The sequence below is a fragment of the Hemiscyllium ocellatum genome, chromosome 13 (genome assembly GCF_020745735.1).
Source record: "Hemiscyllium ocellatum isolate sHemOce1 chromosome 13, sHemOce1.pat.X.cur, whole genome shotgun sequence".
In the NCBI taxonomy this organism is placed as follows: domain Eukaryota; kingdom Metazoa; phylum Chordata; class Chondrichthyes; order Orectolobiformes; family Hemiscylliidae; genus Hemiscyllium; species Hemiscyllium ocellatum.
The window spans coordinates 35,822,673-35,849,270 of NC_083413.1; the positions used below are offsets into that span (position 1 = coordinate 35,822,673).

Here is a 26,598-nt window from a genome sequence, read left to right on the forward strand (position 1 = left end):
TCTTAGAATAAAATGGCACCAATTTAAAACTGAGACAAGGAGAAATTTCTTCCCTTAAAGGATTGGAAGTCTGCCACAGAGAGTTGTGGAAACAGACTTCTTATATATATTTACGCTACAATAGATTCTAAATCTATAAGGGATTAAGAATTACAGGAAGGTGGATATGAGGAATGTCAGATCAGCCGTGATTCTATTGAATGGTGATGCAGGTTCAGGAGAGGTCAAATGTTCCTACTTCTGTTCCTATTTCTTATGTTCTTGTAGGATGTTTACTTTCATGAAGCACTCGATAACTCAGAGGAACATGCTGTGTAATAGTTTCAAAATGAAGGATCTCCCATATATATGGAGATAAGGAGGAAAGTATTTTCTCAGAGGGTCATTAGCCCTTAGAAATCTCATCCAGAGAGAGTCAGGTGTCAGGAGTCTGGTGATGGAATATGTTCAAAAGTGGATTTAAGCAGATTTTTGATCCACAAGGGAGTCATTCAAAGGTTGTGGGGGATTAAGCAGGTGTTAAAGCCATAGCAATATTAGCCACAATCTTACCGGAATGGTGGGAGCAGACTCAATGGGCTGAATGGCCTACTTCTGCTACTATTTCTTATGATCTTCTGTATTTTAATACAAAAGAATATTGAAGATGTGTTTAAAACCACGCATATGAATTTTAAAGTATGTCCAATATTTGTGGTTCACGTAGAATGGAATGAGAAGTGCATTTTCTGTCAACATACTCAATTTCACTGGCAAAACAAGTTGTACTTTGGGATATACAGTAGCGCCTCGACTTACGAACTTAATCCGTTCCGGGACCTGGTTCGCGAACTGAATCAATTTTTCCCATTGTTCGGATAGCGTAAGAATGCTTGGACGGCTGTTCACAGTGCACACGCCAAAGACAAACTGAATAAGATCACGCGGGGCCCAAGAGCTTTTGCGTTCAACAAGTGCGTAGCAAAGCAGAACGATGAAACCACATGGTCGCACACGGGCGTTTTGCGTTCATTCCTTCGTTTGTACTTTGAATTTCGTACGTACATTGAAGCAAAATTTTACATACAATCCTGTTCGTAAACTGATTTGTTCGTGAACGGGGTCGTTCGTATCTCGAGGCGCTACTGTACATTATCTTCAGCAAATGTAATTTTAAATATTCAGAATCACATGATTCTCTCAACATAAGACTGAGATTGCTGATAGATTACTGCAGCATGGAACTGGTCTGCAATCAGTTGAACTGTTGATTAAACAATATAACATTTCTCAGGATTAAAGTATTATTATGGCTAGGTCAAGCCATTGGTATTGGTACATTGTGACAAGAGGGAGTGTTCTGTCCTGGCTCTTTTGAAAGGCTGTGTTGTCAGTCTGGAGCTGAATTAACAACTCCATGGAAAGCAGAGTAAATGGCTTGGGTTTTTTTCTGAAGTAGACAAAAGAAGCATGAGTAGATGGAGTCAGGCTCATGCAGATCCAGAGTTTTAGTTTTTGCTTTCAGTTGTTGAAGTTGGGGATTTTGGATTTGAACCTGCCAGAGGCAGCTGTCTCACTGCTGCTGCAAAAGATGGAGTTTTCTCTCTCTCAGCTGCTAGGTTTATTCTGTCAAGTTTTCCTTCTCCTGGACTGGAGTAGATAGCAAGCGAGGGAGATGTGTTTTGCTGAATTTGCTTTTGCCAACGGTCAGTTTTTTGGGATGCTGCTATATTGGAACAGTTGATGAATAGTAGTCAAAATATGCATTTTTAAGTATTTCAATGGAGTGAGTTATGTTTTTTTTGTTTTGTATTTAACAGTGATGTAAGAATAAAGTGTGTTTTGCTCAAAGCCTAGTAGCTTGACTGATTAAATCACACTTAGACTAGACCACAATTTTTACTGAAAGCTATCTCCTTAATATGTTTTGAGGGGATTTGATCTGGTCCATAACAACATGCTTAACACTGACAATCTCTCTTCCAAAAAATAGATGAAGCAGCAAATTGTATTTTAAAGGTGCTATGTAAAGTGTTGAAATGGTCCAAAGAACTTCACCAGGGCATTATAAATTTGACACCACACAACAGAAGATAAATGGGCATATGCCTACAAGCTTAATCAAAGAGAAGCATAAAGGGAAAAAAGGCACAATTTATTCACCAATAATTGGCTCACCCATGCTCAATTTGTGTTCAACCAGGATGACTCAGCATCAGATCTGGTAATGGGAAAAGAAAACTGAATTTCCATGGTGAGAATGAGCCTCTTCAGTATCAATGCCAAAATTTGATTAATTGTGGTACCAAAGAGCACAAACAAAACTGAAGTCAAAGGGAAGCAGACAGAAGACTCGAGCTGCACTAACTGGAGTCAGATTTAACATAAACATAGACACATAGTGAATAGAAGCAGGAGTAGGCCATTTGGCCCTGGAAGTCTGCTCTGCCATTCATTATAACCATGACTGATCATCCAACTCAACAGCCTGTTCCTGCTTTTCCCCCATATTCTCTGATCACTTTAGCCCCAAGCACTATATCTAGCTTTCTTGAAATCATACAATATTTTGTCCTTGACTGTTTTCTGTGATAGCAACATCCACAGTTCACCACTTCCTGTGTGGAGAAATTCCTCCTTATCTCAGTTTTCTGGTATATTCTCTGTCTTTAGACTGTGACCCCAATTCTCGACTCCTACATCAGGATCATCATTTTTTCATCTACCCAGTCTAGTCCTTTTAGAATTTCATAGATTCCTATGATACTACAATTCTTTACTCCAGTGAATATAACCTTAACCAATTCTGCCTCTCTGTATACGTCAGTCCTACCATCCCAGGAATCAATTTGGTAAACCTTCAGTGCACTCCCTCTATAGCAAGGACATCCTTCCTCCGGAGATGAAAACTGCACCCAGTGTTAGAGGTGTGGTCTCACCAAGATCCTAGAAATTGCAGCAAGTCATCCCTGCTACAGTACTCTGATCCTCTTGTTATGAAGGCAAACATACTGTTTGCCTTTCTTACTGCCTGCTGCACCTACATACCCAAAGCAAACTGGTGTATGAAGATATCCAGATCTCAATGGCTATAAATTGAAAGAGGGAAATGTGCAATCAGGTAATAATCTATTAATATGGATAACCTCACATTTATGTTGTATTATATTGCAGCTGTCAAGCATTTGTCTGCTCATTTAATTTGTCCAAATTACACCGAAGCATCCCTATATCCTCCACACAGCTCATCCTCCCACCAGCCTTGTGTCATCTGCAAGTTTGGAGATATTACATTTAGTTCCTAATCCAAATCATGAAAATACATTGTGAATAGCTTGGGTCCTAGCACTGATTATTGTAGTGCCCCACTAATTGCTGCCTGCCATTCAGAAAGAGATCTGTTTTTTTCTACTGTTTCTTATCTGCCAACCAGTTTTTATCCAACACAATACTCTGCTCCTTATAAAGGAAAATAGGCATGTTTGCTTGACACGAAATTTGAAGGGATTTAGAAAGGCAGGACTTTCTCCAGGACTTTAAGGTATCTGCTATTGTATATTAATTGATTCTTAATTGTATAAGAGTCCAAGGATCACTGTTGCCTGGTAATATGTAACCTTAGACTCACATTTGCAATTCTGGTCCTCCAGTACTTTAGGGATATTCTTAAAGAATTATTGAAGAGGTTAAACATCTCTACCTACACCCAGACTCCTGGAACTCTGTCACGTGACCATTGGTGTTTTCAATAAATCAGGCTTGGTGCATGTGATAATAAGAGTGAATGCTTGAATTCCACAGGCTTGAACAACAGGGCATCCAACTCTGATGGCAGGTTAAATACAGGGAGTCAACCAAATTAATAACTTCACAGGTTTCACTATACTCTCAGTATTTCCTTTGACATACTTCTAATATTGCCAATTTGAAAAAAAAATTGTTTAATACAAAACAAAAAAAACACTCACTTCCGGGAGCTACAGTGACATGGAACAGACTTTAACTACAAAACATTTGCTCAATACACTGAAATTTCATCTTAATAAATAACTGCAATGACTGAGACATTCACATTTTTTTGTAACACCAACATGCAACCATCATGTTGTGTCCTCCGATTTATTCAAATTACATTACAGGAGGAAGCGAATGATCTGCCTGTGGTAGATTTGATTGATATCTTGGAACGATGCTCCCAGACAGGAACTTTTTTTTGTTTCCTAGAAAATTCTCTTAATGCTGTTTACATCGATCAGCTGCACTGCTTTCCATTTAAAAAAATACTTAGCACTGTTCCTTCAGAGACTCAATTACTTGAAAAAAATCTACTAAAGCAAAGCATAAGAGGGGATTAACACATGACATGGTAATCAGGGATACTTGGCATTAAACTAAAGGCTGTTGAACTTGAGAAGAATTTGCCCTATATGAAAAGAACTAATTAAGAGACAAGGTTAGGGAAGAGACAGTGATTCATATGAAAAGATAAGCTTATGATGAGTTTGGCAAAGGGACAGAGGATAAGGACTAAAAAACCTAACCAAAATAAAATGCTGGTTAAGTGGACTGTGTAATGGTACAAACTGGCTCACATTTTGTACTGGTAGAACTCTTACAATCACCAATGCGTGGGCAGCTTTTCAAATACATTTAAATAAATATGATTTGTTTGAATAAAGCATCTGACTTTCAAGGTATCCTCGAGTATCATGACAAATCTTCACCTTTTCAGAGATTAAAAGAAAGTGGAAATTGATAGACAATATGAGTGATTGGCATCAATTTTGAAAAAGAGGTTATAAATGAGAGAGAAGAATGCCATGTTTGGAAGAGGGGACATGTCCAACAGCATGAGCAATGAGAACTAGATTAAAAAGGATAATTCCTGTTAGATAGGAACAAGTTTTGCATGTTGACAATAAGCAATACAGAGGAAAATAAGCTTATTTTTTCAGACAAAGCTCCTTAACCAATTGTCGTTGGATTCACACAGTGTGTTCTGAAGAAGGATCACTGGACCTGAAGCATTAACTCTGATTTCTCTCCACAGATGCTGCCAGACTTGCTGAGTTTTCCCACCAATTTCTATATTTGTTTCTGGTTTACAGCATCCACAGTAATTTTGTTTTCTTTTGTAGAGTTTCCCATTTGTTTAAATGGTGTTTCAGATATCATGGTAATAATTGACATTGACTCAATGTTCAAAATATAGGAGTCTTACGCACTATCAGGAGGCAGAAGTTTAAACAAGATCATTAATGGCAGTGTTTTAAAAAAAAGCTAGTTTATTAAAGCAAAAGGTAGCTACAAATGACATTACAAATGTCCAGATCACATCATCCACATTTATCTTACATCTGTGAACTTTTAAAATTTTATTTCCATAGAAGTCAATTAATCCTGCTCACAAGATCGAGTGGCTGCTATTACTAAAGCTATAGTAATGCAGTCATTTAAAAATCACACAACATCAGGTTATAGTCCAACAGGTTTATTTGGAAGCACTAGTTTTCGGATCGCCGCTCCTTCATCAAACACCTGACAAATAGCAGCGCTCCGAAAGCTAGTGCTTCCAAATAAACCTGTTGGACTATAACCCTGATGTATGATTTTTAACTTAGCCCACCCCAGTCCAACACCGACAGCTCTAAGTTTTAGTAATGTAGTAATTATTTTATCAAACCAGCATTCTGACGTGTTTATAGTTTCACTTAAATGATCAATTAATCGATCAACAATGACCTTCCAGTTTCTGGATTGCCAGAGACTGGGCATATGACTTAGATGTTCATTGGAATCCTGTGGAAGACCCAGCACATGGACTCATATACAGATTACCCAGGGAGTTTCAATTTCTGATGGGCTATTCCCTTGTTTTTAAATGATATTCTGCCACTATCTCTGATCTTGAGCTGGAGAACACCGGAGAATTCCACAATGCATACCTGCATTGTTACACAGTGACTGTTAAATAGATTAAAGTCTAGTTTAACATCTGAGTAGCTTTACTGCTAAACCCATCCATCATTTACACACCCCCTCCCTCAAGTGTATCCCAACCTGACCAAACTCTTGACACAAACACCATCTTCAACCCGACCACCCCGCCAATCTGCCCTACCCTAAGTGACTTAGCTGAAACACCCTATTCATTCACCTCTTCAATATCGCACATCTATTCAGTATAGCATATGGCAGTTTGTGGGCATTCTCTGTTTTCCTCCAACTCTATTTCACTTCAAGAGAGCTCTCTGAGAGATGCTTCATACCACATTTCTGGAAAATCATGGACTTGGAAAGTCTCTAAGGAATCACGGAGCTGTGTCAGTTCACAGAAGATTGAGGAGAGCTGCAATCCAATGATGGTTGCCACTCTTTGGGATTTCTAGGGCCACTGTATGACAGATGCTCCTTAGTTGAAAAATAAAAAATCAAAATATAAAGTAGGTTTAAAAGTATCAAGTCTTTAACTTATATAGATGTAAGAACATTTTTCTCTTATTAACAATTCTAAAATAAAGACACAATTATACAAAGTGGTTTATTTGTATTAATGAAAGTCATAGACAAACAGAAGAGATTCACAGATGAAATCAAAGCCTCAAACGTGTTATGACTGGTAAAAATGGACCAATTTGTAATTTCCGTATTCTAATCTGAATATCTGAGATTTTCATGAACAAAATGGTTTCAAAAAAATGAAAAACACATAAGTAATCTAAGATAGCCACAATGATCACCTGACCAAGTTTCATGAAACCATCAATAAACAAGATCCAGCCTGTTCTGAAATTAACATGTCATCGAAATGACTCAAACGACTCACTCAGATCTCTATTTCTTGTTTGATTTGCACTTTTCTGGAAGTTTCACATATCAAGTTGAAAAACGCATCCCAAATTTTTCAGCTTGAAAAACAATTACATTAGGCATGGAAATACACATGAACTTAAATACCACAGCTTTTGGGCAGATCAGAGAAAGGACAAATGGGTTTGTAACAGTAGAACTGGAAGGTTCTGTCTCTCCCTTTTGTCTAAGTTTCTCAAATAAAACAATATCTGGTAGTAAACCATTCACTGAGAACAAAAAGATATGTACAAATTTTGATATTGTGGAGGATACAAGTTATCAGTTAAACAACCGAAGCCTTAAGTTAAATGTAAACCTTTAGGACTCTGAGGACATTTAAACTACATACTGGATCTTCCTTTTTGTGGTATACACTCATACCATTTTTAAACAACTTTATACCTGTCTGTATGTGCATTTGATAACCTATTTTGTCTAGTATTAGTACACAAAAAAATTCCTCTTTTAGTAAAATCTTGTAATTGTCTCCTTAATTTTAAACTAGCAAGTTATAGTTTAATGGAAGTGTGCCTTAACTGCATTCTAAAAGAATTTTAAAAATCTTTGTTCCAAACAAAGGAATTAAAAAATGGGAAGCTCCTCATGCTGTTAAAAGTATTTATAAACTCCTTGCACTCATTAGGACAATTCACAGGAATTACCAACATCAAGCAAAAACAAATATTTATACTACAGGAGTGGAAAATTCCAATTGGTTGGTAACTAGATTCTGATTGGTAGCGGTATTGCCATTGAAAATGTAACATTTGGATGATGACTGAGTTATTGCTTCAAATAAAAAATGAACCAGAGAATTGCTATCACCTACTTTGTTCAGTTAAAACAGGAACACTGTGTACTCTTTAGCTGCAAAGAACAGAGATCTTATGCATTAATATGTTGCTTCCAACAGGCACAAATACACCACACTGAGCCCAGTTGACAATTCTAAATTGTTTATCAGCATAATTCTCTCACACTCAGGTTTATTTAGCACATGTCCAGTTGTGGAATCACATCCAATGTTAGATCCTGTGTTTTTCATTTAGCAAGCATGGGCTGGTTTGTATGGCTTTGCTTATTGAGAACAACCAAATTAATATGCTATTCTAATCCAATCCTCCACTCATTGGGGCACAAGTTCAAATACATTAGATGCGATTGTGCATTCAGCATAAGTCAGGAACTCTTATCAGTTTGCTTTAATTACTCAAACATACTGTTTCCTTCAACAGAAACCCACATTTCAGCTGGGAGAAGCGGATAACAGAAAGCAAAACCAATGCAAACATTTCTTAATATCTTACATTCTTCATCAGATATTAAGAAGCTTTATTCTTCTGTAAATGTAGCTTCATTGTCCTGTTTCATTTATTGGTACAAGCTTATAATTAAAAAAGCAATAAGGTATTTGTAAGAATTGTAATCTATATAAAGGATATTGCAATTTATTGACATTTATAAATGTCAGCGACCATTAATGAAATTACTTCATACTGTTAGCAACGTATGCCTTTTCATTTCTAAAACTTATGATTTAAAAGTAACTAAAATTAATTAATTTAGATATGTATTGTTGAAGCATTTATAATCAAATTACTGAAAGCAGTGAATACACATGAAGCACAGAAAAACTTTTAAGGATAGCTCCAGAAAATAAAACATTCCACAGAAGATCTTAAAATCAATTTTTAAAAACCTAAAAAGTAATATTGAAAAACAGCTAACTTTGACTGAAATTATTGCTGTTCTCCATAAATTGACCAATTGTTGTTAACTGTTTGTAGAAAAATGCATTTTGTACGAAATCAAAATGAAACCAATTTACAGGATAGAATCCCTGTACTTCTTTGTTTTCAGATTTAAAAAAGTCAAAAGAACATAATCAAAATGCATTTGCCATCACAATATGTTTCAAAATTAGAATTGCTAAGCCTCTACAGAAAAGCTACATTACTCCAAACTAATTATAGTTTTAATTCCCAGTAATTCTGATATAAAAGACATAAAAGTAATCATAACACCATGTAGAGATATAATGACTCAATGGTAAGCTAATCCTCCACCAGTATATCAATGCATATTTGAAACAAACCATGTAAGTTGAATAGAGAGGAAATCAAAATTCAACTGAGATGCACATCTTCAATAATAATGACAAGTGAAAACTAAGTGAAGAGGCTAGTAGCATCTTTCTTACTACATTCGATCTCTTTTCTCAGATTCGCTGATAGCCTGCAAATCTTCGACGTCGATAATACAAGTACACGATGATTACGATGATGATCAACACAAAAAGAGACACTCCAAAGCAGATGGGCACAATAATTCTATAATCCAAGAAGCATTCCTCCACTATAAAAGAAAGGAAGGATAGGAGTAAACCTTATTTTTGTATAATTCACGTTATTCCCTTTACAATCAAATATGACAGCTAGTGTAATCCATCACGATGGTACTTGAAAGAATGCCTTCAACGTGAAATTGAATGTACTATAATCAAAAAAACTTCTGATATATCAACTGTCATTTGTCAAATTCATAAAATTTCTTAATGCCATCAACAAAATCACTGATTTATAGTTTAAATTAAAAGGTTAACAGGTTTGCAGAATGTGAAAGCACTCTTCAAAGTACCATAATCATGCATCATGATATTAAGATTAATGTTTAGAAACAGTAACAAGAACAATACGAATTATGTACGTGTGAAATTCTGCCCCTTAAACCTGCAGATTATATTCAATATAATCATAAATGATCCCATCTTACCGTCCCGCTTAAATTTATTCAATGTCACTACATCCAAACTCTGAGATAGTGAATTCCACAGTTTCATGACCCTTTAAGAGAAGTACTTTCTCCTTGTCTATTTTAAATCTGCTACCCCTTATCCTAAAATGATGACCTCTCATTCTAGATTGTTCCACAAGAGGAAACATCCCCTCTACGTCCAAGAGCCATCTGTTTTTAAAACATCGTTTTTTATAAAAAGGATTGGAACACTGCCTATTAAATTTTAATCGGTCATGTTTCCAACATATGCCTGGAAACCTTTGCTTTTATTTAACATTCCAACTCTTGAATTGATCAAGATTATTAAGATATTGAACCTAGAGCACACTCTTTTCGATCTCAATGGTAATCTTTAAGATGGATTTTAAGAGAACATTTACTTAATTTGGACATACCAAGAAATATTTATTTTCCAACAATTTTCTTAACTATTTCATTCATAGATTGTCCTTTATGAGTATTGAAACAATTATATTACTGTATACCATTATGAACAAAAATATTCTCATGGACTTGACTATAAATCATCTTCTCTCTCAGGTCACTACATTGCATTTTTTAAAAAATTCAGTCTATACCATTCCCATTGATTTATTGTATCAATTCCAGCTGTCCGCTGCAGTGGTCGGTATATTGGGTCCAGGTCGCCGTGTTTATTGATTGAATCGGTGGATGAGTGCCATGCCTCTAGGAATTCCCTGGCTGTTCTCTGTTTGGCTTGTCCTATAATAGTAGTGTTGTCCCAGTCGAACTCATGTTGCTCGTCATCTGCATGTGTGGCTACTTAGGATAGCTGGTCGTGTCATTTCGTGGCTAGTTGGTGTTCATGGATATGGATTGTTAGCGGTCTTCCTGTTTGTCCTATGTAGTGTTTTGTGCAGTCTTTGCATGGGATTTTGTACACTACGTTGGTTTTGCTCATGCTGGGTATAAGGTCCTTTGTTCTGATGTGTTGTTGTTTGAGAGTGGCTGTTGGTGTGTATGCTGTTGCGTCCTAGAGGTCGTAGTAGTCTGGCTGTCAGTTCAGAAATGTTCTTGATGTATGGTAACATGGCTGGTCCTTTAGGTTGTGGCATGAGCTCATTCCGTTGTCTTTCCCTTAGGCATCTGTTGATGAAATTGCAAGGGTATCCGTTTTTGGCAAATACATTGTAGAAGTGTTGTTCCTCCTCTTTGCAGTGAGTCTGGAGTCACATGTCAGCCAGTCCAGGTAAGGACAGCAAATATTTCCCTAGAGAACATTGTGAATCAGTTGGATTTTCCCCCTGACAATTGATAATGGTTTCAGTCATTATTAAGTATGTCAAATTTGTAAGTTAATGAATTCAAATTCCATCATCTATCATAGCAAGATTTAAACCACAGTCTTTAAACCAGAATCCTCAGAACATTCAGGGTGTCTGGATTAAGCATTAGGCTAGATTACCACCAGGCCATCTCCCATCTTGTCTTGAATTTAATGATACCATACAAAAGCTGAATACCTGAAAATGTGTTGCTGGAAAAGCACAGGAGGTCAGGTAGCATCCAAAGAGCAGGAGAATCGATGTTTCGGGCACGAGCCCTTCTTCAGGAAAAGCTGAATAGCCACAGGTTTATAGACCCTAACAGTGAACGCTAAAATAAAACTGCATCTAACTGGCTGAGGAAGAAAATAATTTGCTTAATAGCAACCTTTTCCTGAAGAATGCGATTGCCACAATGTACAGAATTACATTCAGTTGTGAAGCTTGTTTTTAAACCTGATTATGTTTGAAACAAATAGTTAAAGCAAAAGAACTGCAGACACTGAATGAGAAACAAAAACAGAAAAGTTGCTGGAAAAGCTCAGGTGGCCTGGCAGTATGCGTGAAGAGAAATCAAAACGGAGGAAGGGTCACCGCACCAGAAAGATTATCTTGGATTTCTCTTCACAGATGCAGCCAGCCCTCCTGAGCTTTTCCAGCAACTTATTTTCTCATCACAAAGAAAAACAATACATGTGTGCAGGACCTAGGAAAGGTTAAAACTGGCAACATATTTTGGTTAATCATCACCTAGCTAAACAAGGGATATAGGATACAGGTTTAAACAAAGTAACATCACTGAATACTTCCCAGTTTTGCTCAGTAGATTGACTGAATACCAATCTCAAACCTTAGAAAATACAGGGTCACAAAGAATTTCTATACTAAATTAGATATGTAGCCTCAACAAAATTCCAAGTTAATATTGAGTTAAGTGCTAGAAAAAAAAGTGCAATTTTCAAGTGAATGTTGAAAAGTCTAATATTTCTGCACATTGCCAGGGTGGGATGGATCTTTGAGAATGCTGACAGCCTTTTCTTGACACCAGGCGTGGTAGATGGATTTTATAGATAGGAGGTTGGCCTTTGTGATCGTCTGGGCCGAGTTCACTACTCTAACTGTCTCCAATCTTGAAGAATGGTACAGTTGCCATACCAGGTAATGATACATCCAGACAGAATGCTCTCAATGGCGCATTTATAAAAGTATTTGCCCTTGTGCCAAAATTTCCTCAGCTGCCTGAGGAAGAGGAGACATTGTTGGGCTTTTGTAACCAGTGTCCACGCATCCAAGAAAGCTTATTGTGGATAACTTCTCCCAGGAACTTGACACTCTCTACTCGTTCCACCTCTTAACTTTGTGGGGGGGACATGAGTAACATCCTGCCAAAGAAAATAGGCACAGACATCTGACCACACAAACCAGCCAGTTTTGTAACATTTCTACCCTATTGTTGTTAGGGTACTGAATGGACTCACTTAACATTTGCCTGTACTTTTGTTTTTGCTGCTGTTTACCCATTATTTAGGTGTGAATGCTACTAAAAACTTTGATTTGCCTGTATTGCTTGTAAGAGAGCTTTTCACGGTGCCTCAGTACACTTGACAATAAATTCACCCCAATGAAACAATTAGGAAACATATCAAAAATCACTTTTTGAAAATGATCTGTGCTAGTTTTAAAACAAAAATGACTTACTGGGGTTTGGTTATGACACAGTATGGATGTAACAAGTTTAACAAACCAATCCTCAGAAAATCTTTACACAAATGATAGAATGCTTTATTTTAAAATGCACTGATGGGTTTATTGACAAGCATACACACTTTGTACACAAGTTAATTATTTGTTAACTTAGGGAACAAACTGTAAATCTCCTTTCCAAACAGCATTAAAAATGTTTTATTTACACATACTGGTGAAACAAGTTTTCTTCAAGTTGCTATAGATAGAAAAGTAGTAGAGTTATGTCCATTTCAACAAATCTTGCTGAATTTATTCATCCCTTAATAGCTTCATATTCTTGAAATTTCCGTCTTCTATCAATTGTATACATAATGATCACAGTTAGGATCAATCCTGTCAAAGCAATTCCCACTAATACTGGAATCAGTTTGCTCTCAGCATCCATTTCACATTTTGCCACTATAAATGAGAGTCAGATCAGCCATTAAACTTCAGGTATAAATGTTTAAAGAAAATGTCAGTCACTCAATCTAGAGAATGTGTTACTGAAAAGTGAATCCAGACTCTAAAAACTCATGGTACACTCCTGTGACAATAATAAAACAATAAAACACTTGATGGGCATTTTCTACCTTTGAGGTAGAGGTTTCAAAGCACGATGCACGTTTATGCCTGATCAGAATGCAGACCCAAATATGGATGATAGTGAATTGAAAAAAAAATGCAACTTTAGAGTTTCTAGTTTAATCATTTTCCAGCAACAGTTGTTTTGCTTCTCTAGTCAATTGAAATTCAGACAAAAAGATTAGATTAGTGTGGAAATAGGCCCTTCGGCCCAACAAGTCCACAGGTGACCCGCTGAAGAGCAACCCACTCAGACCCATTCCCCTACATTTACCCCTTCACCTAACATTATGGGCAACTTAGTATGGCCAATTCACCTAACCTGCACATATTTGGACTGTGGGAGGAAACCAGAGCACCCAGAGGAAGCCCACACAGATACGGGGAGAACATGCAAACGCCACACAGACAGTTGCCTGAGGCAGGAATTGAACCTGGGTCTCTGGTGCTGAGGCAGCAGTGCTAACCACTGCCACCATTTGAACATTATAACCCTCTGAAATGACAAGCTTCCTAAAGAAACAGATTGGGCATGTGGTGCATCAGTTATCAACCAATCATGCAAGAGGACAGAATCCTGTGATGTCATTTGAGATCTTTATGGTCAAAGCAAGCAAATATCTAGTACCTTCAACTTTTCAGACCAAATGAGAGAATGAACATTGCTGAAATTAAACCAAGAGATATCAGATTAGCAAATTCAATGTCAGGTTTAGAAAGGAAAGTGGAGGGGGAAGATTTGGATTTATTTACTGGAGTTTTTGTTTAAAAAAAACCATTGAAGGAATGAATGAAACTTCATATTCAGCTTTACCCCTCCAAATGCCTGCACTTTTATGGACCAGGCCAGATCCCTTCAAAACATCAAGTAGCCCAGACCCTAACTTCATCAGTTGTTTTGTGCAGGTGTAACAAATATTCCAGGAGTGATGCAGCTGGTCAAACAAGAAGAAAAAAAAAACTGAATAACTTATCCAAAAACCCAGATGATTATACCAACTTCATGATGCTGTCATTAACACTTGCAACAATCCCCACAAACATCCCTTGGCACAAGGCAAGTGAAACACAGGATCTTAGATCAGAGACATGCGGGAGTATCAGCATGGACCTGCTTCTTGGTCCAACAGCTTCAAAACTGCCTGACCGCTTTTGGTGAATAGAGACACACAGAACTGGCCACTTCCCTTTCATTGCACAAGTTTCATTTTAAAAAAAACTTGAAAACCTTTTTGTTGAGACAGTGTCTGGTAGCTATAAGCAAACTGACCCAAAAGCCCTTCAACTTAGATTCCAGAAAGCCTATAATAATCTGTCTGGAAAAATAAAAGCCAAAAGGATAACGTCACCCCAAGTCTCATCTATATTTCAGATTTTTTTTGACTTCTCACTGGTAATTGTGGATCTAGCCTGAACATCTTTAATGCTTTCTTCCTTTATCATTCTTAAAGCCCAAGTTAGCTTTTGATTATTTGCCCAAAAAATTCTTAAGTATGACCAATGGTCAGTTCCTATCTACCCACACATAGAAAAACCTCACCAACCTAATATGTTTAGGTTTCAGATGGTTAACTAGTTATGTTAGGAACCCTCAGGGAAATTAAATCCTCAATTCGGATTTGGAGTACTGCCTGACTTTAGTTAGCCAGGAGGAGAAAAAAAAGAGACAAATGAAATCTGCTAACTCCTGAACAACTCAAAAAACCTATTCCCCTGCCTGCATGTCTCTTCTCCAAAATTCTACTAATCCTACTAGTTAGGACTTTAGGGTGGGAGGCAGCTCCTAATTAAAATTTCTTTGGTCAACTTCTAAGGACACCAGCAGAATGCATGATAACTTTTGAATACAATTTAGTGTAATAAGTAGCCGTCATTTAAATTGGATTTGAATTGGTTAGTCATAATAATGCTCTAGTCATAAATAAATATTAAATTTTGAAGAAAACCTATGAACAGAATTGGATTGGTCATCTTGGACCAATCCAAAAGATAACTGACATGTAAGAAACCCAATACTACATTGCCTTTTAGGATACCTGCCAGACTGAAGTTAGCCATTGACTAAATCTGGTTTACAGGAGATGAAAGTGAAGTTTCAACATTTTTCAAGCACTGTTCTCAGTTTTGCGAAAATAGATAGGACCTTACCTTTACCAAATTTTCCACCAGTAATGTCAAACGCTTGGAGTTGAGTATTAACAAGAAGAATCCATAATGGATTGGCTGAAATATCCACAACCTGCTTGCTTTTGCACTTGTAAGAATGCCCAAGTGTAGCCTTGAACAACTTTAGATTCTTCACAGTACCCATATAATATTTCTCTGTAAGAAAATAAAACAACAAAAAACCATATCCAGAAACAGAACATTGACAGCAATTATGCACATGCTGCCAGGAACTCAGGATTTAAATCCAGGTCCTTTGCTCTCTACAATATTTTAAATCAAATAATATTTAACTGTCAACATGAGACTTCTCTCCCTGGAGCAGTGGCTGTTTTCATTAAAACAGCATTTTTCCAATATTTTAAAAGTAAAAAAAAAACACACACACATTAGAGGGAATGATTGATGACCTATCTGACTTTATTTTCTCCCCTCAGGGGGCATCACGTTAGGGCTCTTGTAGCTGCTTGGTCTTTTAATCGGATCACTCATGATCAGATTTTAACTTCAATCCTACCTTTCCCTTAAAGGGCTGCAAGGAATAGTAGAGGAACTGTTGACTGGTGAGCCTGATTTCAGTGGTGAGTAAGGAGAAGGTGACAAACAAGATTCAAGGTGGCAGAGCAGTGAACATTGGATTTCGAAGCATTTGACAAAGTTCCACATGGTAGACATGTGTAACAAAGATCTCACCATACTGAAGTGATCTGAATGTGAATATAGGACATATGGTCAGTAAGTTTGCAGGTCACATCAAAATAGGTGTAGAGGACAGTGAAGATTATCCATGTACAATGATAAGATTGATCAGATTATCCAATTAGCATTTGTTTGCATTTTTGAAAAATTAATGCCTCATTTACCCAAGGCAAACTGGGGCAGGACTTTTACAGTTAAGAGCAGGACCTGAGTGTTGCCAAACCAAAACAACTAGGTGTGCAGGTGCATAGTTCCTTCAAAGGCACATGTAGGCAGGGTGGTGGTGAAAGGTGGTGTTTGGTACACTTGCCTTTATTGGTCAGTGCAATGAGTATAGGAGTTGGGACGTCATGTTGCACCTGTACAAGACATTAGTGAGGCCACTTTTAGAATACTGTGTATAATTGTGGTTTCCACATCGATAGGGAGGACGTTAAACTGGAGGGTATAGAAATGATTTACAACGGTGCTGCAGGTTTCAATTACAGGAAAAGGCTGAGGCTATTTCCCCCCCCCCCCCCACCATTCCACACTCTTCAGAGCAAGGGAGATAGGTTGACACAAAGCTAGTCCTTTTTTCTGAAGGAAAAAGGCTGTTTTTTGGCCCAAGGATACTCTGTCCTTTAATTTTCAGAAGGGTAATAAACCAGGCCAGGCTCCGAGTCTGGTTTGGTACAGAGCTGAAAAGGATTTTGAGAAGTCTTGTTTATATGTAAACTGATGAAACTTCAGACCAGAATGGTCTCGTTTTAGAAGTGACTCTGTATAAGAGGAGGAGTGGTCAGCTCTCTAGCTGTTCCAGTTCAGTCCTGAACTGGTGAGGAATTCAACAGTGAGCTGTGTGGAAACTCTTTCTGCCCTTCAACGTGTAAGCAAGTGTTCCATTTGTACTGGTTTTAAAAGGGAGATTGGTTACTGAGTCTGTTGTAGGTGTTCAGAAAAGCATAATTAGGTCCAGTTTGGATAGGCAGAGTTCTGAAGGGGTTCTTTATTCTGTTCACTTACCAAAATAAATTGCAAAGTTATGGTCTGGGCTGCCTCCTTAAGAATGTTTTGAGCTGTCAGAGTCTATTACAGGATGACTTGAGGTTTAAGAATCATGAGGGCCATAGATAAAGGTGAACAAGTCTCCCCACCCCACCTTCAAGAGTGCAAAACTAGAAGGTTCAACAAGAGATAAACAATTAAAAACAAAAGGGACTCAAGGAATAACTTTTCCATAGAGGGTGGTGAGTGTATGGAATGAGCAGTCATAGAAATGGAGGCGGCCAGTACAATTACAACATTTAAAAGCATTGATGGGTATGTGATTAGGAAAGGTTTAGGATGGTTATGGGCCAAGTGCTGGCAACTGGGAAGAGATCAGATTAGGAAGTCTGGTCAGTATGGACCAGTTGACCAAAGAGCGAGTCTGTGCTGAATGAACATTTAAGGCAACAGGGTTTTAAAAGCACAATAGTATTATTGAATATTGACATTACACAAATCTCTCAAGTCTAAACTAGAAACAGAAGTTATGAAATGTTCAATATTTTCACACAAGCGAAATTTCACCCTGTGCCAGATAGTAGGATGGTGAGAAGTGTTGCTCACCAGGACAGTTACACTTTGACCTCTTGCAATATTAGAAGGAATTAAAAAGAGGTTGGATGGGATTTTAGATGGATTTGTAATAGGAAAAAAAAAGCAAGCAGACAAAACCATTTTCTACAAAAAAAAAACAGCGATGCCACAGTGAACAGAGTTCAATTCCCAGTTAGCATTACAGCAATATTTGCCACATTAACCTGACATTGATAGAGATTAAGTTCAGGGAAATGTATCCCAGTGAAGAAAGAAAATTGGTAATGTACCACATATGAAGTGATTCACTAAGTCACTGCAGTTGGATAGAAGTCCAATTAAATGCACACAAGCTCATTTCAGGCAATTACAATAATCGTAATTCAGATGTCAGATTTTATAGTCATTAAGCTATCAAGTTACCCAAGTTTTTCATGGTATTCAGAGCAACACTTATTTCACTGACATAGTAGTGTTTTCCATCCTGCAAGGAAAAGATATTATAGGTAAGAATCACTAATTATCACACATTTCAAAAAAAAAAATAAACTCCACGCCCAAAGGAGGAAAAAAAGTAGTGTCAGAATCTAGTTTTGATTAAAGGCAGTTCTCTTAGCTGATGTATTCATTAACCATATAGGCTAATTAAAGTTGATGAGTACATATAAATTAGAGCACTTAGAGTCAGATGTACAGCATGGAATCAGAACCTTCAATCCAACTCATCCATGCTGACCAGATATCCTAACCTAATCTAGTCCCATTTGCCACCATCCGGCCCATATCCCTTCAAACTCTTCCTATTCATACACCCACCCAGATGCCTTTAAATGCTGCAATTGTGCTAGCCTCTATTACTTCCTCTGGCAGCACATTCAATACATGCACCACCCTCTGCGTGAAAAAGTTCCCCCTTCAGTCTCAATCTTTCCCCTCTAGTTCTGGACTCCCCCCACCCCAGGGAAAACACTTAGTTTACCCTATCCATATCCCTCAAGGTTTTATGAGCCACTATGATGTCACCCCTCAGCCTCCAACAGTCCAAGGAAAACAGCCCCAGCCTATTCAACCTCTCCCGACAGTTCAAATCCTCCAACATCCTTGTAAACCTTTTCTGAACCCTTAAGTTTTAGGACATCCTTCTGATAGGAAGGAGACCAGAATTGCATGTAATATTCCAACAGTGGCCTAACCAATGTCCTGTACAACCGCAACATGACCACCTAACTCTTGTACTCAATACTCTAACCAATAAAGGAAAGCATACCAAATGCCTCCTTCACGATCCTATTTATCTGCGACTCCACTTTCAGGGAGCTATGAACCTGCACTCCAAGATGTCTTTTTTTTCCCCCAGCAACACTCCCTAGGACCTTACCATTAAGCGTATACATCCTGCTAGGATTTGCTTTCCCAAAATGCAGCACCTCACATTTATCTAAATTAAACTCCATCTACCATTCCTCAGCCCATTGGCCCATCTGATCAAGATCCTGTTGTAAACTAAGGTAACCTTCTTTGCTGTCCACTACATCAAGTTTTGGTGTCATTTGCAAACTTACTATGTTCATATCCAAATCATTTATATAAGAAGCAATGGACCCAGCACTGATCCTAGTGGCACTCCACTGGTCACAGGCCTCCAGTCTGAAAAACAACCCTCCACCACCGTCTTCTACCTTGGAGACAGTTCTGTATCCAAATGGCTAGTTCTCCTTTTATTCCATGAGATCTCACCTTGCTAACCAGTATTCCATGGAGAAACTAGTAAAATGCTTTACTGAAGTCCATATAGATCACATCCACCATGCTGCCATCAATCCTCTGTTACTTTTTCAAAAAAAATCTCAATCAAGTTTGAGACTACTGATTTCCCATGCACAAAGCCACGTGGAGTATCCCTAAATCAGCCCTGGTCTTTCCAAATACATGTACACCCTGTCCTTCAGGATTCTCTCCAATAACTTTGCCCACCCCTGACATCAGGCTCACTGGTCTTGGGGCATATAATGGAAAGGAACAAGTGGCAAGTCCTGGCTTAAGAGGAGCTTAAAAGAACAGATGTCAGGAGGTCCAGTTCATAGCAAAGCACTGGTCACACATGTTGTACTGGGAGGTCTCAAGCTGGACAGCAGAGCAATAAGTGTATCAAAGGGTCACTGGATTCGATACATTAACTGCTTTCTCTAAAGATTCTGTCCAACCTGCTGCCTTCCTCCAGTATTTTAGTTCTGGTTTCATATCTTCAGCATCTGAAGTTCTTGGTTTTAATTTTGATTTATTGAAGTACCTTATTTTCAAGCAGATATCCAGCATCAGGCTGGATTATAAAATTGCAAAAGCAACTCAGATTGTTTGCAATATGTAAAAGATTAAACTACAGTATCCAAAATTAACAAGATTCTCAAGTTTTCATAAAAGTGTCACAATTAAAATGTATAGTCATTATGAATTAATTTGACAACAACCTAGACCTCTGCAGCACATATCTGTTGGACAATACAGGAAGGCAAGTTAGTTGCACACCAGGTACACTAGCTCAGTTGGAGTGATAGAACCACATTAGTTATAGTTTACTGTGTTATCTCTTTCCTGAACTACAGTAAAGTTTGATAAAGGCACTTGAAAGTGCTTTTTCATCTCAAGTACACAAAGTAATCATCATTTGGATAATATAGTTGATTAAGGACAGTGACAGCAATTTGACAGGTTGATGTCCATCCCAAAATGGATAGTTTTGCATCAAGATGATTTAGTAGTCATACTTGCTGGTGCACAACAGTTCTAAGAAAAAAAAATGCACGGGAAGCACTTTAGATATTTAAAAATTTTAGCATGAAAAATTATGCTTTGACAAACTGGATAAACTATTGGAATTCATCTATTTCCTGGTGCCCTGACCAACATTTATCCTGAACTATTACCACTAAAGCAAGTTACCATGTTTTTCATTTGTTAGAATACTTTAGGTGTTGCAACTTCATTGTTTATTGCAAGTGGCCATTGTAAAAGCAACACTTCTAAAAAAGGTGTATGTTTCTGAAGCGCTTTGAGACTTCCTAGGACTAGAAAGGTGATAAAGAACTTACATCTCCCCACCACATTTAAGAGCAACTTTAACCATATGTCACAAGTCTGTCGCACACGAACATCTTTAATGGTCTTTTATACAATCTTAACTATTCCTATGGCTTTCCAAAATGTAAGCTTCATTAAAGTTTTAGAAGTTCCCACAGTGACACATTTAATTAAGCCATTGACCTGATCAAATTAGGAACTTTATATAATGTATTATTTTAAAAGCATTTTTAAAAGAAATTGTTACTTTTAGTAAAGTGTAAGGCTACACAAATGAAGATCAAATTTTGCAAGCACTCACTTTCCACCCACTCCTCTCCCTCTTCCCCCTCCCACCCCCCCCCCAAATACAGGAAATTCACCATTGGCTTATAGATAGTCACAGTTTAACAGTGTATTGTAACTGCAGTAATCTACACAAGTCACAATGTTATGGTCTATGGTATGTTAGTAATGAACTCACGTTTACAAAGGTGAAGTTTACAAATCCGGAATTAAATTTTAAGATAATCCAGGAGGCAAGATTCCCACACTTTCCTGAAGCTACAGTCTTTGCTGGTGGAATATTGAAGTAGAAGTCCTGTGAAGAGTTCACATAACATATTGAACAGTTCTGAAATGCTGCTAAGTGGCAACATTTTGTTCTAAGAATTGGAATTGCATAAACACCATTAAAATGAAAATTTTAAGGCAGCAAATGCAGTTTTTAAATTTGATAAAATTAGACATGGTTTAGATATTGATTAGATCATAGATACTGACTTCATAGCCTGATACTGAGACTAACAATGCAATTCTACTGGATGGATTTTAGATCAATTAAAAAAAGATGCATCATCTTTCCACTGGGTCTTTACAAGCACCTGTAGTTTTACAAATCAGAAGTTGAAGGCTCAGTTGGCTAACAAGAGTCCAGTGAATCATACATACACCATCCTCTGCACCAGAAACTGTCACCAGTTTAGGGCTCCAGAGTCACATCAGGTGATGTTTAGAATCAAACACCCTATGCAAACCATGTTAGAAGACTCAAAGGCTCACATCACTACAACAAGACAATGCCATCAAATCACTTGACTATTCATTGGTTCAGTGATTTTCCAACAAGTGACTCATGCAGTGACCAGCATATCACAGCAAAGATGTTAACCAATTGTCTGTTCTGACTTTTACATATGACACCTTTAAAAAATGTACAAAAAAAAGGTCCCAAGAGCTCCATAGGAAATTTATAAAATGAAAACCATCAAGCCATGTTACAAACCACAATCAGAAGGACTTGAACAAGTTCAGTCCATGGCTACAGACTTGGATGGACAATTGAAAAAAAAAATGAAGATCACTTGGTTTGTGTTGTGGTTAGTCATAACCCATACCCACACCAAATCAACCACATTACACAAGTCAGGAGTAAATTTGGAAGGAAGTCAAGGCCTGAACAATCACCCTATCTCATTCATAATACAACAATGTTCTGGATTTTTTTAAAAGTTGTTTAGTGTCATTAAACAAAACATACAGTAACTTCGGCAGCTACACACATAGCATTGAACACCAGATTGGGAAACGGTCAGATGTCCTACTCCACCTGAAGCTTTGCTTTTTACATCTGAGTCTCTGCAGAGAGATGTGGATTGGTGAGGTTGGAGAGACAGATGCATTAAATACCTACTAATCACACCAGAGAATGCTAGGATTTGTTCAAAAAAAGTGTCTTTTTGTGGCATAATCTTTTCCTTCAAATAGCCTCCTTGTTGGGTCCCCAAACTACAATGTCACGATTTTACAGTGAATGGGGTGGTGGCATGTCCCAATTATCCACTTGAGCCAGAACAAATTAAATCTCACTGTTCCCATTATTCTGAGCAACATGCTATCCACAAGTAACCACTCCTACAAGATTGGGGGAACAGTCAAGAGAGGTCTGCTAATTTAGTGAAAATAAAGTTTTCAAAAACTTGTATAGTTGCAAACCTTCAGATATATGGACATTTCGAATCTTATGTAATCGCCCATTCTGTACCTTTAAACAGGAAGCACATCTGTCTAGACCAAAAAGTGGAAGTTAAAATAAAATTGAAGTGAAACAGTCAGTACCAATTCTACAACCTGATTCAGAAGGTGCACAAGTCCCAGGCTTCTTATAAAAGGCATTGCACATATTTGATTACAAGTTCAGTGCAAGACCCAAAGAACACATTTACTAACAGTACAAGGTCAAGTATAATGAACAGGAAACTCTGGAGAGAAAAAAAAAAGTTCTTCATGCTTCCATCAGAAAGTAGGATATTAAAAAAAAACTTGCCTCTGTATGTTCTTTGACAAAAAGTTGTATTCCAAGTGTTGCCTTGATACAAATAGCATTCTTGATTGAAACATTGTACTGTCCAGTCTCAGGCAGTGAAAAATTAGGTGTCAAAGTAGGGGGCACAGTTGTCAATACATGGGTAGTTGAGAGATTTGTTGCAGTCGCGTTGGTGACACACGTAGTCTGTGCAGTCGTGTTGGTGACATGCGTAGTCTGTGCAGTCGTGTTGGTGACACGCGTAGTCGTAGTAGGATGTGAGGTAGTTGTATTAGGTTTAACTATACTGGTCATTGTACTTGACATATATGGTAATGCAGCATCTTCTTCCAAAGCAGCATAACTTGCACACAAACCTATAAAACAAAAATTTTAAAAAAACTAAACTCTTGTTGGCAACTTTAAACAAACAAAGTGATTGTATTTTTTAAGAATGTTTGTAACAGACTGCTGGGTAAAGGTAGTTCAGTAGCCCTTGTGTTAGGCACAAGGCTCAACATGTCAAGGCAAGTGAAAGAAATCTGCCTCTGCTTCCTCACCTTACTCTCTGTCATTCTATCTTTTTATATTGAATTTAAAGAGTTCAGACGTCATTTTTAAATAAAACATTAAAAAGGTCCAATTGATTAAACTTGCTTTCATATGAAAACATACTTAAGCATTTTTACCCCATCCTTACTGAACTATATTAAGTTCAAAATAGTGGCTTGAGTGAAGTGCATTAGATCCAATAGTTCAAAAGACAAAAAAAAGTCACCTGATAGTCAAATATTTGTTTCAGCAACTGATTATATTGAGACATTGGTAAATGGATGCCAATGATTTTAAGAAGAAGGTTGCTTGAATAGATTAAAAAGTGACGTCTGCAGATGCTGGAGATCAGAGCTGAAAAATGTGTTGCTGGTTAAAGCACAACAGGTTAGGCAGCATCCAAGGAACAGGAAATTCGACGTTTCGGGCCAGAGCCCTTCATCAGGAATGAGGAGAGGGTGCCGGGCAGACTAAGATAAAAAGTAGGGAGGGGGGACTTGGGGGAGGGGTGATGGAGATGTCATAGGTGGAAGGAGGTCAAGGTGAGGGCGATAGGCCGGAGTGGGGTGGGGGCAGAGAGGTCAGGAAGAGGATTGCAGGTTAGGAGGGCGGTGCTGAGTTCAAGGGAAATCGACTGAGACAAGGGGGCGGGGGGGGGAAATGGAGGAGACAAGGTGGGGGAAGAGGGGAAATGAGGAGAACCAACCAACCAACCCAACCACCCCGTGCGCCCGAACCAACCAACCCAACCACCCCGTGGCTCAACACTTTAACTCTCTCTCCCACTCCACCGAAGACATGCAGGTCCTTGGACTCCTCCATTGCCAGAACATAACACGACGGTTGGAGGAAGAGCGCCTCATCTTCCGCCTGGGAACCCTCCAGCCACAAGGGATGAACTTGGATTTCTCCAGTTTCCTCATTTCCCCTCCCCCCACCTTGTCTCAGTCGATTCCCTTGAACTCAGCACCGCCCTCCTAACCTGCAATCCTCTTCCTGACCTCTCCGCCCCCACCCCACTCCGGCCTATCACCCTCACCTTGACCTCCTTCCACCTATCACATCTCTATCGCCCCTCCCCCCTACCTTTTATCTTAGCCTGCCTGGCACCCTCTCCTCATTCCTGATGAAGGCTCTGGCCCGAAATGTCGAATTTCCTGTTCCTTGGATGCTGCCTAACCTGCTGTGCTTTAACCAGCAACACATTTTCAGCTCTGCATGAATAGATTGAAAAGTTTCAATGCTTCTCTCTCCATTCCCTCCACAGAAAGTGATTTTTTAAAAAAAAAATAAATCAGGTTTGCTCTTAATTTCTAGTGATATGGAGACTTTGTAGTGCACATCCCAAAAGACAAGACAGTAAACTTGGACAAGGTGGTTTCAGTATCTATACAGTTTAACCATTTTCCTACTATGAAAGTCTCCAGAAAACAACAAAGGTTTTTAAATGTCCATGCTGTACCAGCAACCTGAAAATCATCACTAGAACGGTCTTATTGAAGATTCCACTTCTGAAAATGAGCCATTGCACAGAATTGTAAAATTAAGTGATTTTGAAGAAAACTATTTACATGATGAAAAGCTTCAAATTAGAGTGGGATATGAATCAAGCTAATAGACAAGGAACTGACATTTGAATTACATACAAACATTTCCCAAACATAAATGGTTAAATGTTTAGTACATAATGTATCAGTGTTAAATAATCTTTGTTGACAGCTATTGGGTTAACAAGTTATTACATTTTCACTTAAATTGGTATGTCTGTAGAATTTCGTTATTACTAAAGTAAAAGTTAAACAGAATTTTTATAAGCAATTAAATTCAAAGTATAGTTTGCTCAAATGTAATTCAGTGTAAAATAGGCCAAGGACACTAACGTATCTAATTTGGCGGATCTTAGATATCCTAGGACGTCATTTGATGAGCGGACGAATTCTCCAAAACATCAAGGTACAGTATTCAGTCAGCACCACCTTCTCAAAAGGCCGGTAGGAACAGAATAACCCTGGCCCAGACAGCGACGCCCACGTCCCGTAAGTGAAAGTGAATATAAAAACAACTAGGACTAGCCGTTTCAGGGCGGACACAGTTAGCAGAACACAATTGTGAGGGCCATTCTTGAAATAGTGTTGGCCCACGATTTCTCTAACAACCCAATAACTTGAAAGACAAATCTCTGAAGACAGGCTCTTTAAAAAATAACTTGTTGCAGAGACAGTGCTAAAACAAATTTTAAAGCAGAGCCTATAATAGTTATTCAGGTTACACAAATTGTAAATTCGAACTTGCTTTCTACAATTCCCGGGTAGTTAGAAAAAAAAACCTTCATATAACTAGTTAACTCAAATCGAACTGTCTAGCCCCACCGGCCGAGACATGTAGGTAAGAGTTTAATAATTAAACTAAAAAAAAATCCCTACTCCAAACAGAACTTTTCCTTTGCTATTCCTGACTGACGCATTTGACAACACGGTTGAATCACCTAATAGATCAGGAATTCAGCATTAGAAGCTAATTATTTTAAGAAAGGAGAACTGTATATTTTTGTAAAATATGCTAATCAACTTACATAAAGGAACCACGACAGCGATTAGGACCAAACACTTCATGGTTAAGCATAAATGAGATGTTGTCGCTGAAAAGCCACTTGCGTAGCAATAAAGGCTTAAGTCACGGGACAAAGTTGAGACAGGTAGGAAGTGAGATCAAAAAAATGGAAGACTCAATTTTCACGATGAGGTGCAGCTGTTTCAATATCGCCAACCAGGAGGAGTCCTTGTGACACGATCGTCGTGCTTCTACCTTTTCGTCAGAAGACTCGGGTTCAAGTTCCCCTAGTTGTGTAATAAAATCGTAAAATAAGTTGATTTGAAAATATCTAGAGAGGGACCATGTGGTAGTGTTCCTATCCTTGAGCTAAGAGGCTTAGGTTCAAACCCGGCTGACTCTAGAGGTGTATAATTACATCTCCCTAAGCAAGTTGATTAGAAGTTATCGAGAGTAAGAGTCACAGTTGAAAAGCGGGGGAAC

The 26,598-nt window shown here is 38.1% G+C and overlaps 1 protein-coding gene across 2 annotated transcripts; it reads right to left on the minus strand.

Annotated features, from left to right (window-relative positions):
- Positions 1–5,246: 5,246 nt before the first annotated feature.
- Positions 5,247–26,485, minus strand: lamp3 (lysosomal associated membrane protein 3). Of its 2 annotated transcripts, none has more exons than XM_060834753.1 (6): positions 26,138–26,480; positions 23,035–23,390; positions 21,193–21,309; positions 18,075–18,135; positions 15,372–15,545; positions 5,247–9,186 (listed from the first exon to the last, which is right to left on the minus strand). In XM_060834753.1, exons 1-6 carry the CDS (start codon positions 26,175–26,177, stop codon positions 9,050–9,052), a joined length of 885 nt encoding a protein of 294 aa, XP_060690736.1. In that variant the 5' UTR covers positions 26,178–26,480; the 3' UTR covers positions 5,247–9,049. The 2 variants fall into 2 exon arrangements, with proteins under 2 accessions (XP_060690736.1, XP_060690735.1); XM_060834752.1 differs by lacking the exon at positions 5,247–9,186 and adding an exon at positions 12,865–13,058 and having other exon boundaries at positions 26,138–26,485.
- Positions 26,486–26,598: the final 113 nt, after the last annotated feature.